Source organism: Phaethon lepturus, unplaced genomic scaffold, assembly GCF_000687285.1.
Source record: "Phaethon lepturus isolate BGI_N335 unplaced genomic scaffold, ASM68728v1 scaffold1555, whole genome shotgun sequence".
NCBI classification, from domain to species: Eukaryota; Metazoa; Chordata; class Aves; order Phaethontiformes; family Phaethontidae; genus Phaethon; species Phaethon lepturus.
Window position 1 is genome coordinate 128,401 of NW_010538141.1, and position 12,982 is coordinate 141,382.

The following is a 12,982-nucleotide window of genomic DNA, read 5'->3' on the forward strand; positions in this document are numbered from 1 at the left end:
GGTACAGTCTCTTCTTGGTTGCTGCTCACGAATTTGGCCATGCCATGGGATTAGAGCACTCCGAAGACCCAGGAGCTCTTATGGCCCCTATCTACACCTACACCAAGAACTTTCGACTTTCACAGGATGACATTAAAGGGATCCAGGAGCTATACGGTAAAGTCCTTCCCTGTCAGCAGAACTTATCAGAACAGCATGCAGCACAGGTTGAAATTTGGGACTCAGAACTTGCAGTAAATTACATACTGCACAATACCACCAATGCCAGAAACACCCTCTGTTCCTTTCTCCCTGCTTTCTTCATGTTATTACCAGGGCTCCTACTTCAATCAAATATCACAATTTAAGGACAAGGAGTCACTAAATTTACTGAACTCACAGGAGCCCCAAGACTCTCCATAACCAAACCTTTAGATGAAAATTTCTAATGCCTTTACTGGGACAGTGAAATGCCATGCTTTTCTCTCGCTTGAAATCCCTGATGTGGGTGGTTTTGCGTGTTACTGTCTACAACAATTTGAGCTTCCCAGATTGCAAACCACCTGTAATAGGGGAAGGACGTTGTTTCCTGTCCCAGTCTGGAAACAGTTCACGTTGCCTTCCCACAACAATTCAAGCTGCACCGTCACAATAACATTTGCAGAGAGTGTGTGGGAGTGGATACTTCAACAGACATGTATTTGGCAAGCTCCTAGAGAAAAAGTGGTTTCAAGTATTTTTATGTTGGTACATCTTTAAAACGTATTATTTTCTCCACAGATACTCTTAGTAAAATGCATAAGGATTATTATGATTAAAGTTCCTTCCATGTATATATTTTCTACCTTGTAGAGGCACAAGTATACTACAGTAAATTAAGCAGTCGAAGAAAACCTCTATCATTTCTCTTTCTGTGCTTTGCACTTTTCTACTGAGGTATCTTCCTAATTATAAGTGGCTATATTCTACAGTATTCAACACCTTAAAAATTATAATAAGAATATAACAAAATGATTACCATGAGACACCTTTTTATCAAAAATCTGATTTGAATCTTCATTTCTTCCTTGTTCTTAGCTGCTTTAATTAAGACTGGGAATTGAGACATGGGCAAGGTTAAGTGAATTTTCTACGCTTGCACGGCGTATCTTTGATAGAGTTCAGAATTTAACCCAGTTATCTCAAGGCACACTTCAAAACCTGAGACAAAGCTGTCTTTCTTGCCTCTTTATAACTGATATAACCCTTTGCAAACCGCTTTCTATATAAAACAAGTATTCAAAACCACCTTTGTTTTATTCCATTGTAATTATCTCAAATCAGCTACACTCCACCTTGGAGTGGATTATTTCATACAGTAAATTAACCTGATGTCTAAGAAAAAAGGCAAACATCTCATAAGGCAATACAGCAGCAGCCAAATAATAAAATAAAATAAACCAGATGACAAAGTGCATGTTCTGAAGAGCACACTTTGATTATTGATGAGGGCAGAAAGATCATACAAATGGCTCAAAACGCATCTTTGTAACTTGCAAAATACTGGCACTTCTAGAAAGGGAAGAAACCCACTTCGACGTCTCTCTCGGTGGAGTTGCAGATAATTCTGAATAGAAGGGCTTTGAAATGCATTTATTTTCTTTTTAGAAGCCAGTAAAACAAAAATTGTAATGTTAGCATTTGAATCCAGTATAGTCACTTCTGGACATCTTTCAATTTAAAGAGGCAGCTCAACATGGATAGCCACTCATACAGGCACAGTGCCTTGAATGAGGCCACACAGCAGAAAAAGGCAGGACTGGAAGCTTAAGGCCTTCTCAGCTGTACTCAACCACCCTTATTCTGAAAAGATTTTATTATAAGTTTTTTCTCCTTCAAGCACTGCCTCCAAATTATTCCCCTCCTAGCAATTACAGTAGTTCATGTTCTCTACGTATCCAATGCAGCACTGTATGTCAGTGTAAGAGAATATCTCTGTTCACCGTTACAGAAGTATCAACTGATGTCGAACCTGGTCCAGGGCCAGGACCAGGGCCAGGCCCACGTCCAACCCTTGGACCTGTCACTCCAGAGCTCTGCAAGCACGACATTGTATTTGATGGAGTCGCACAAATTAGAGGAGAAACGTTTTTCTTCAAAGATAGGTAAGTGAGATAAATTGCCTACCAATGGGGCCTCAAGTGGAAGAATCTGCCAGACCTATTTATCAAAGTCTAGAAATTTATTATCAGGCACAATCTCTGCCCTTTATTCTGTGTGTTCAGAGACACACAATTTATCCTATGTGTCCTAATTAACTCCTAAGGGTAAGAGATGGAAAATTCTGATTTTATGGTTAAATCTTTGCCACAAGGGTACACTGCTGGCTCATGGTCAACTTGGTTTCCACCAGGGCCCCTAGGTCCTTTTTCACAAAGCTGCTCTCCATCCCCCAGTATGTACTGGTGTTTGGGGTTGTTCCTCCCCGGGTGCAGAACCTTGAAAGTGGCCTTTCGTGAACTGTGTGAGGCTCCTATCATGCCATTTCTCCAGGGGTCAAGGTCTCTCTGGATGGCAACACAACCCTCTGGTGCATCAGCCACTCCTCCCAGTTCTGGGTCATCAGCAGACTTGCTGAGGGTGCACTCTGTCCCATCATCCAAGTCATCACTGATGATGTTAAACAGTCTCCTACCCCAGCACTGATGCCTGGGGTACACCACTAGCCTCCAGCTAGACTTCTTACCACTGACCACACCCACTAGGCCCAGCCAGTCGGGCAATTTTCGGTCCACCTCGCTGGCTGCTTACCTCACCTGTATTTCAACATCTCTGTGAAAATTTTAGTTGGAAACAGGGTCAAAAACTCTTCTAACCTGCTCTCCCCTCTCTGACTACCAAGCCAGTCATTTCATCATAGAAGGATATCAGGTTGGTCAAGCATGACTTCCCAGTTGAGAATCCGTGCTGACTCCTCCCAACCACCTTCATGTCCAAAAGATTGTCTATAATTAGAGATAGGTGAGATGATTATGCCATAAATTCACTTTTTCTTAGAGCTACTCTCAAACTGTTTTGAGAGTCTGGAATGTTGAACTTCAGTCATTATTTTAGGCAGTTTTGTGGTGGTTTTTAATTTCTGGTTTCTACCCCACACTGGGATTGCACATGCCAAGATGCTATGACAACGACTGGGCTGGTGGTAGTTCTAGCTAAAATCAGGACAAGGAAATGCCACAAACCTCACAAAAAAGCCTGTTCTCATTGTATTTCTGCCCAATTTTACATATTGGCGAGCACAAATTAACCCTGGTGTCAGCCCTGCTGGCTTCCGTAGAGTCACGTGTGGGTTGCTCAAAAGAGTGAAGTAGCTGGGAGACACATCCAAATTTCTAAATGCTTATGCAAACAGATCTGACCCCCAAAATCTTTAGAGATTTACCCATCTGTAACGTTAATCACAAAATTAGCGATGGAAGAGATGCATTAGCCTGCCAAAGAAGGATTCATTCCCTATAAAATATTTCTGGGTGCCTTTTGTAGCAAAACCTAAAAGAATTGTAATTCTGCAATGGAAATCCCGTCACTTTCAGTGGAGTAGAGCTCTGGAGGCACTATCCTTCCTGGTTTCATTTCATATAGTCTGCACTCTAGGGGAAAGCTTCAAAACTGATAGCAGGAAAATTTCTAATCTCAACTTCTAAAAACAATCCTCCAAAAAGTAGTTCATCCAAAGCTGGTGGCAATAATCTCAAATGCCTTTTCCACCATGGAGACACTGTTTTAGCAAATCTTCAGTTTTTGCATAACCTGCATTATTATAGACTGGTCCAAAGAGGATCTGTTCCTTTCCCGTGTTCATAAAGGTACAATCATGGAAATATGTGAGCAAGTCTTGTCCCTGTGTGGCTTAATCCAGGTTATTAATCCAAAATCATTAAATAACAGTATTATGTCACTCACGGCTGCTGTCATCAAGGACACTGGTGATTGGGATAGGCCCCATGCGTGCAAGGCCTCCAAGGCAGAAGACACAAAAGGCATTTTTGATGCAAGAACAGAGACATTCCTGATAAAATGAGGTGGCTGCACAGCTGCAGCTCCCATTGCCTTTGCCAGGGCCTGTATTACCCAGCTGCTCAACAAATGAAGAGCATCTCCTAACGACTTCGGGACTTGGCAGCACCATGGTGAGAAGCCACTAAAGCTCCTTTTTCTCCTGCCATAAATCAATGCCCAATCTGAAATCATTTATCCTCAGCTACCCTGAACATTCTCCCAAAGCCACGGAAGATCTAGGCCCACGCACATTCACTGTGCATGCCTAAATCAAACATTGTCTCCTATCATATAGAAACATATACAAGCATCTGAAGCTGATGGACGTATTACAACTCACCTGTTCATTGCCCCTTGCCAGACATGAGCTGAAATTTGAAAGGAAGCAGGAACCAAACAAGGTCCCCCTTACAAAACAGCAATTTAATAGTTATTTGTATCTCCTGGCAGTGTAAGTCCAGCCATCTCGTCCAGATTTAAATTTTCCGCTAGAAGATATGAAGATTTATTACTATGCTGCACGGTTTAACTGTACTCACCAGCGTTTCATAACAAAAAGTTGTGGTCAGTTGGGTAATTTTACAGGCTACAGTATACAGTAATTCCTTCAGCTCATTTCCTTCTAGTTCCATCTATGCGATACCCAGAATAATGGTGCTTTGAGTTTGAAGTTTGACTTAATGTTTATCACAGGCTTTGTGCTTTAGCAATGTAGAAATGGGATTTAAAACTTCTGGTTATAAGAACAGAATGTTACCCATTTCTATTACAGCTGTTAGGGGCAAAAAGGCTTCATTCAGTATCTCTTTGGGGACACCTGTGATACCTTTTGTACCATTCCGCTTTGCTCTGTCAGCGGCAGGCTAAGATTTGTTACAATCCAGTGATCCCTAATGGCAAGAAACAGCCCTTTCCTGGCCACAGAATGGCCCCACAGTACCAACAGATGAGCCTTACAGAAAGCCAGCACTGGACCCTTCCGCCAGCAAGCTGCACAGAGCTGGCCCCACCATCCTGGCTTAACAAAGTTGCCAAAACTGGTGCCCACTTTTGCTAGCATAGTCACAAGAGAACTAAACTTTTCACTTCAGCTCAGTGCCTTCAAAAGGAAAAACATACTCTCACAGCAGTAAAAAACCTTTCAAGTTCCACAGTATTCACAGCATACTGATCCCCTTTTGCTCACTTGTGGGCCTTGGTTTTCAGCCAGACCTCCACCTTGCTTCTGCGTTTGTAAAATGGTAATCACGCAACTCTTGATCCAACAAGGAACAATTTAAAACCTACTCCTGAATCAGCAAAGCGATTCAGTATTCTACAGAATCCCAATAAAACTGAAGTATTTTGCATGCAGATGCAGTTGGTCAAAAAGCTATGCAAACACCAAAACAACCTGTTCAAATTGACTCACGCTTTATCTAACGTGGCAAAAGCAGACAATTGTTGAATTGTTTTGCTCTGGAATGGCTTCGCCTGTCAGTCTTGCAGCTTTCCAAATAGCAGGCAAGCAGCATTATGACTCACTTTCGGAATTCAAAAAACAAATGTCTGTCATGTGTCGTGTGACTTTTATGATTCATGAAAACGACCATAGCATCCAACTGTCATATTAGACAGCAAAAGGACTAAATAGCAAAAAGGAGGTCAGATCAGATTAATTCCTTTAAAAAAGTATTTTTCTCTCCCCTCTCAAAACAAGGAAATAAAAGGGAATTACTAGAGGTGCTGTTGGCCACAGAGAACAGTTGAGCTTTTCCACTGGCCACAGAATCCTCCAAGCAGAGTGCCTGAGTACAGCATTTACACAGATGTTTTTGTTCTGAAAGTGAAAAAAATTCAAACTTCTGAAGTGAACAAAGACATTAAAAATGACCCACTGATTTGGTCCCTTTATATAACTGCATGTAATAATAATGATAATATTGATTATGTTAAAATATAATGTAAAATGCTTACTGTAACAAAGTATTAAATCTGTCTATAAATGTAATATTAACATTCAACCTGAATGAGTTAAAATATTTTAACAAGTTCAATGTGAAATGAGAAAGCCAAATAATCAATTTCACCATTTCCTCAAAATACCTCCTGCCCGATTAAAAAACAAAAGAAAATTCATCTTTGACAAAGTTTCCCTTTCCACGAGAAAACCTCACCATGTTAACAAGTCCCTTGAAATGTGTACTTTAATAAAATCCCAGTGTTCAAGTCTCCCTTGGCTCTGAAAAGTTTGGAATTCATACAGATAGTGATTATTAGTGCTGACTCAGCCATAAATCAGGTCCAAATTTGATTGAGAATTCTGTAACTTGGATTTTTAAAGTAGCTACTTTTAGGAATGCAGTGTTAGAAAGATTTGTTATATGGATTTCCATTTCATATCAAATTGGATCTGCTTTTCTGTCTAAAAAGAGATGCAGGAAACAAATGTTATTACCATTTACAGCACTTCATATGTTTAAATATTGTCAAGAGCAAGAGTAATTAGCTAAATGCCTATTTCTTGCCTCTTTTTTTAAATGAAAATTATGATGAGTTATGCTCAGAGATATTTTTGTACATGTTAAAAATACATATATGTATGCAAAATGAGAGTAAGTTAATATATTACTATCTTAATTATTAGTACCATATGTCAGGTTAAATTAATATGTATCTTTAATTAAGAGACAAAAAAACAATGCACTTGCCAACTGTACTCTTCCTCATATCAAATGTTATAGATTATCATAATTCAGTATGCAGCAACTAATCATACTGGCAAATGCATTTGAAAATGTTTTATTTGTCCTAGCTAGCTCTGTTTGCAGTCAAAATTCTGTTGATAAAAATACAGCAATTTATTAAATGAATTTAGGACTCTGTCTCCAAGTTTTAGGCAAAACCAAAATTCGGTTTCAGATCCTGGGTTTCTCAAAGGTATAATTATTCTAGGTAGGAATGGGTAATGACTATTTATACTCTGCAAAAAATAAGATGCCACTAGCACCTTGTGCTTCAGCAACATTGTAATGCTAAGAGCTGTTTGACCTGAAAATGTAATAGCTATAGCTTGGTGCAAGAGCAATTCCACCAGCCTGCTGATTTTTCATTTTATGACCATGGCAAAACTTTTGGTCTGTTGGGGAAAAAAGTTGTTCATTCCATGGAGGAGGAAATAGCAGTGCCATTTTTAATAGCAAACGCCCTCAGCAGAAAGCTCTGCCATTTACAGATAATTGCAGCTTTTTAAAGCTTAAATCAAATAATGATCCTACTTATACATAAAATAGCCAATAAATTACCCTCTGCGTTTCTCTAATGAACATTTTTAGTGCTAGCAGTTTCTTTTACAGCTGAGCTCACTTCCAAGCAGTTTGATATACTGTTATTAAATTTGAACTTTTAGTCACTACAATAATAATTGCAAGAGCGATTCAGGAAGTACAAATCTCTGCTTTTGTCAAACGCTCATCCATCTGCTCCATACACAACAGCAGCTCTAATAGTTTAAATGCCTTGTAAAGGAGTTTATTTGTATACTCGAAGCACAGAATACATTTGGCCCTGATGCAAAAAGCAACAGGAACTCCAAAGTAATCAGTGCAAGCAATTTCACCTGCAGTCCAGCATGCAGCTTACTGTGCAACTGTTTTAGCAACATGCTTCTAAACAAATGATTTGGCTTTTCAGTAGGAAAACAGTTACAAGTGTGTGTTGCTGCTAACATGTGTGTGTGCGCATGTGTGAATATGCACGCTTATGTGGCCTTTGCCAGAAATAACGAGAAACAGATGTGCTGGTGAATTAGTCCATTGTAAATCTCATACAATTTTCTGTTCTGCTCAGATTCATGTGGAGGACTGTAAACCCCCGAGGAAAACCCACAGGTCCTCTTCTTGTTGCTACATTCTGGCCTGATCTGCCAGAGAAAATTGATGCTGTCTACGAGGCCCCTCAGGACGAGAAGGCTGTATTTTTTTCAGGTATTGTTTTTAAGTTTTAAAATGTTAAGTAGCCATTTGCATAAATGTTGCATTCGAGCTCAGTTTCCTCTGAGTTGTAACAGGGCTGGAGAATGGCCTGCCTAAGAGCCAGGATAGCCAGCCGGCAGGGGTGGCAGAGCTCAAACATCCCGTGCTGGGGATTTTAGGACAAAAGTCTGGATCTGAAAGACTGAACAGCTTTCAGCCTCCATTACAGCAAAAGGGAGCTATAAGCACCTGGAAAGATACATTCAACTATAAGCAAGACTAATCAAGAGTCATTATTTAAAACAAAAAGCAACAACAGCGGGAGCTCTGTTTCATCAGTCACTGATCTGGTTTTCTTCTGTTTTTTAAAAACATTTTAAAGCTATCTTATTATTTCAATCATCTTAATAGTGTTAAATATTATTAATATAATATTTTTAATATGACTTCCACTCTGGCTTCCAAGTATGTGCCTTGGTGGCTCATCAGGCAGAGGACACGGGCAGCCGTGCTAGCTGCCTCCTCGGGAGAGGAGGAGAACAGGAAGCACTCGCTACTCGCTCCATCGTAAGTCACACATACGGTTCAGCTGTACTGGCCAAATTCGGGGAGCTGCGAGGCTGTTTTCAACATGAAAAACTGAGCCAGCAAAAACTGGGCTCCAGCATCTACTAAAAACATGACTAAACATCTCCAATCATGCAAAAACCATATGGCCGATGCTGCTGTACATTTTCTGTAGAGGAGGGAAAAAAGTAATTATAATCTATTCCACATGTCTCAAAGGACATTTGCTTTAGTTTACATGGAGGGTGAAAACAAAAAAAGCTTAAAAAGGTTTTATTTCAGCCAAGCCAAAACACTTTAAATGTTGCATATACTACATATAATCCTATTACATCTACAGCTCTCTCCCTCTCATTATAATTTCCAGGAAAATGTAACTAACCTACTTTAAAAAAATAAATAAATAAGAACTAGCAAACAAAGAAAGATTGGTTTGAAAGTTACCTGTAACCCAACTATCTTAAAATACTTACCACTGAGACCTACCCTTTGCTCCTGAGTGGTGAAATAGTAACTCCTCAGGAACGCAAGCGTTATGCTTTACATTTTTCTCATATTAATGTTACTTTCTTACTTTCCCACTACCACAGAATCAAAGAAATGTCCTTTCATGAATGAATCTTTCCGTGTCTTTCAGTGAATCCAATGAAGGTATTTGCTAAGGAAACTACCATATAAAGAATGCAGAATACTAGTACATCTGCCACTAGCACATATTTGGAGAGACATTAGAAAACGTCATATGAGAAAAGATGACAGAAACAGGAACTCTGGGCAAAAACTTCCTGTTAATTGCTCAATAAAATCACTCAAGAAAACAAATGTAGGGTGAGCATGAGCTTCTGCATTTGACCTTCAGGTGCCCATGCCTGGTTTCCGACCACCTTCATCATACAAAAAATTAACAGTATTAACTATTTGTTTTAACATAACCCCAACTATATTGAGACAGTGTCTGTCTCAAAGATAAGGCAGATAAGGAGAGAGAAAGCAAGAGCACGCTGAGGTGATGCTTTTTGCTGAGAGACAAGCACCCCTGGAGAAGCAAAAGCAGAAATTGTCATCACAGTACACCTGCACTCTAATCTAGTTCTTCACAGACAGTAAAATGCTAGAAAGACTAGTAGTAGAGTTAGTGCAATGAAAAGCCCCATAACTAAGCATGAAGAAGAAATATTCCTCTGTATCTGATTAATAAGCACTGTTTGTTTGCTTTGTTTTCTCCTCTACTTTAGGAAACGAGTACTGGGTTTATTCAGCCAGTAACTTGGATAGGGGCTATCCAAAGAAACTCACCAACCTGGGACTACCCCCTGATGTGCAACGTGTCGATGCAGCTTTTAACTGGGGCAGAAACAAGAGGACATACATTTTTGCTGGAGACAGATATTGGAAGTAAGATGCATCGAAGTGGTTGTGGTGTGCTGTTAGCCAAGCTGTGTCTCTAGGGCTGAATGCACACTGAGGTTCAGGAGGCAGGAACCAAACACAGGGGGTTCATCCCTTGAGAATACAAAATGAGGGCTGCCAGGACAGCGATGAGAGCAGTGGCGAGTGAGAATGCTGAACCAGGGAACTAGCATGTATTTGAGAAAACAGATTGCAATGGAAGAGGATATCTGGGAGTCTCTGTCAGGCTGCTCACCACTAACAACCCATCCCTCAACCCCTATTGTACCAGCAACTTCCCCATGTTAGGCTCAGGCTCTTAAGAGGGGCAAGCTGTCCCTTCTGTCAGCTCACAACTGCTGGGGAAGACTCTGAAAGGAATTCCTAAAAAATGGGCTGATCTCTAATCACTTGAAGCCAAAGACTGACCAGATGGCCTTTGGAATTCTTTCACTAAGCCGTCAGGTTTGGAGGCGCTGGATGTAAAAGGAACAGCAGCGTGACTAGCAAAGCACGCTGGGGATGACTGTAAATCCTTTCAGCAGCTGATGTACCAGTCACTAACACATTTACTCTACTAACAGAGTTGCACTGAGGAGATCTGAAAAAACCACAAGAAGTGTATCTGTTAATGCTTTGGGAAAAATCTCTGCTTCAATTCATTTTGACAGTCTCTACAACCCTTTTCACGTTTCCAGTCCATGCTCAGAGAAGTTTTTGTTGCGAAGAACACCACAAATGTGGTATTCCACAAACACCCACAAATGTGTGTAACTGTATTTACACTAAGGTTTCTGTTGAAAAGACTGTATGAAAAGCAAAATACGATACAACATAAAAAACCAAACTCAGGCAACCTGCTACCACGCTCTATCCAGAAAAGATCTTGGGCTCTTAGATGAGGAAGGAATGTTTTTAAAATGCCTCAAGTCTATTACTATGGTAGAATTAAATATCCTACATCGCACCTGATGAAGAATCTCCTGATTGTATTTAATAGAATTTCATTATCATAACTGGTAGGAAGATTTGGCGCAAAAGATGATCTAAAAAGCAGACACACTTCGGTGCTTTGAGGAACTTCGTGAGTTACCTCTGTGCTGCCTGTCAGAATGGCATGAGAACAAAATGGAGACACTAACTCCTGTTGTCACCATCAGAAGTCTCTTCCAGGAACAGGACCTGAAGTCAGGAATGCAGACATTAAACAATACGCTGAAAGTTGAATCATTCATTAATGGACAATTTAGAGGAAAGTTGGACATCAGAAACACCCACCAGAAATCTAAAAGATTCTCCAAGCTATAAGGGTCCCTTCTGAGAGGTGGTCTATATAAAATATCAAAGGATGTGTCAGTATAATTGAGTCCATTTTATGTGAACATTAATTTCATGTTATGATCAAATTGGATGAGTGTCTTCTTTATAGCCTAATGGCTGTGGATTCCTGTAAGTAAATAAAATATCCTTTCACAATTGCCACTTGATCATAACTTTCAGTTACTTTCAGGACAGTACTCTTCTCCATTATCTAAAGAAAAAAAAAAGAACTTAAAAAGCTAAAGAATGTTACTCATTTTTTAATGTCATATTGTAGAGACCATCTTAAACATTTGCAAATAGTTCTAATACAGCCATCCGCAATACTTCAGACTCCTACCAAAACCTACAGACTATGAGTTAGCAAAGCTGCTTGTCTCCTCTGTACCAACCACTGTTTTGATTAATTGTACTCCAGGGCCTCCAAGTAATTCATCAGTCTAATCATAGACAGTATTTCTGTCAAAGTACTTTATCAATTGCAGTCACTGCAGAATGCATAATTTACTGTTAAGAAATCAAAATAAGCTTAAGTGGTTTTTATCTGTGTAAAGAAGAAAGCAAGCGGTTGACAAATATTTCAGAAAAAAACCCCGCATCTCTAACACAGATTCTATAACCCTTAAGTATGCGACTGTTTTGTTTGTTTTTCTACATGGAATCGAAATAGCTACATACCATAGTCCTTCCTGTACCATTATCTTACTTACTTTAAATGGATTTTTTGGAAGCCTTCTCCTCTCCCTCCTTCCAGCCCCAAGCTATCTAAGTGTTACTATACCAACATTGTTAAGCAAAGTGAAGTTCTGTGAGGGAGAGGAAGAGGAGCTGGCTCAGATGCCACAGAAGAAGTTTTAAAGCAATCCAGCAAGCTACTAGATTTTCTTTAAATATCCAAGGAAAAAATAGTAAGTAATTTAAATTAATCATTTCAATTGATTTTGACCAACCTACTGCTCATTTGTACTGGTGTAACTTTGGATACAATCCATGTAGTTCCATACAGCAATGAGGGAACGGTGACATACATACATACAGAGAGGGATAAATCGAAATCAAGAACATAAATGCTTCCCTCCCTCCAGCACTAGTCAAAGACAACCTCTCTGAAGTTCACTGCTCCTGAAGCGGTGCTGCTAGGGTGAGGCCTCACATCGGAAGCCTGGTTCAAACTACATCCCATGTCACTGCTCCTCAGGACACCTCCACTCCTCCTGCTCAGCACTGACTCCCATCTATAAAGCAGAAAAATGGGGAAACCAGGCCACAGTCTTGCTCCTTCCATCTTCACTTTCAAGGACCTTGCACCGCTGGGACATTTATTCCCTATACATGGAAAGGGAGATCCTGGATTACTTGCTGGCGGGAGTGTAAAACTGGCTTTGGACAAATCCATCTTTGCATACTGGAAAGCTTTTTTGCATACATTTTTGCATATTTTTGCACACAGAGTAAAAGAAACAGCTGATCGTCTGCAGATGTGGATACAGACAGATCCACTCACTGATGAAGGACACTGCAAACTAGATCCAATTTCCACAGAATTAGGTAGTTTTACATCAGATGAGTTTTTCCTCTTTAAAGTATAGATTATGAAAGCCATTGTGGTTTTGGGTTGGTTTCCATTCACCAAATAACAGCATATATTTTTAGCTTGGCATTTATCTGTTGATCATCACTGAGAGAGAGAGACAGGATTGTGTGAAAATAATAGGGTTTTTAATGAAATGTTAGGG

General features: G+C 39.9%; 1 protein-coding gene across 2 annotated transcripts in view; it reads left to right on the forward strand.

Annotated features, from left to right (window-relative positions):
* MMP2 (matrix metallopeptidase 2 (gelatinase A, 72kDa gelatinase, 72kDa type IV collagenase)) overlaps positions 1-12,982 on the forward strand; it is a 35,816-nt gene that overhangs the window by 19,896 nt on the left and 2,938 nt on the right. The window contains exons 8-11 of one of the 2 annotated variants that reach the window (XM_010286674.1): positions 1-156; positions 1,970-2,123; positions 7,846-7,982; positions 9,773-9,932. In XM_010286674.1, the coding sequence (XP_010284976.1) occupies positions 1-156; positions 1,970-2,123; positions 7,846-7,982; positions 9,773-9,932 (607 nt within the window). The remainder of the gene's footprint in view (positions 157-1,969; positions 2,124-7,845; positions 7,983-9,772; positions 9,933-12,982) is intronic. The other variant, XM_010286675.1, reaches the window with a different exon arrangement.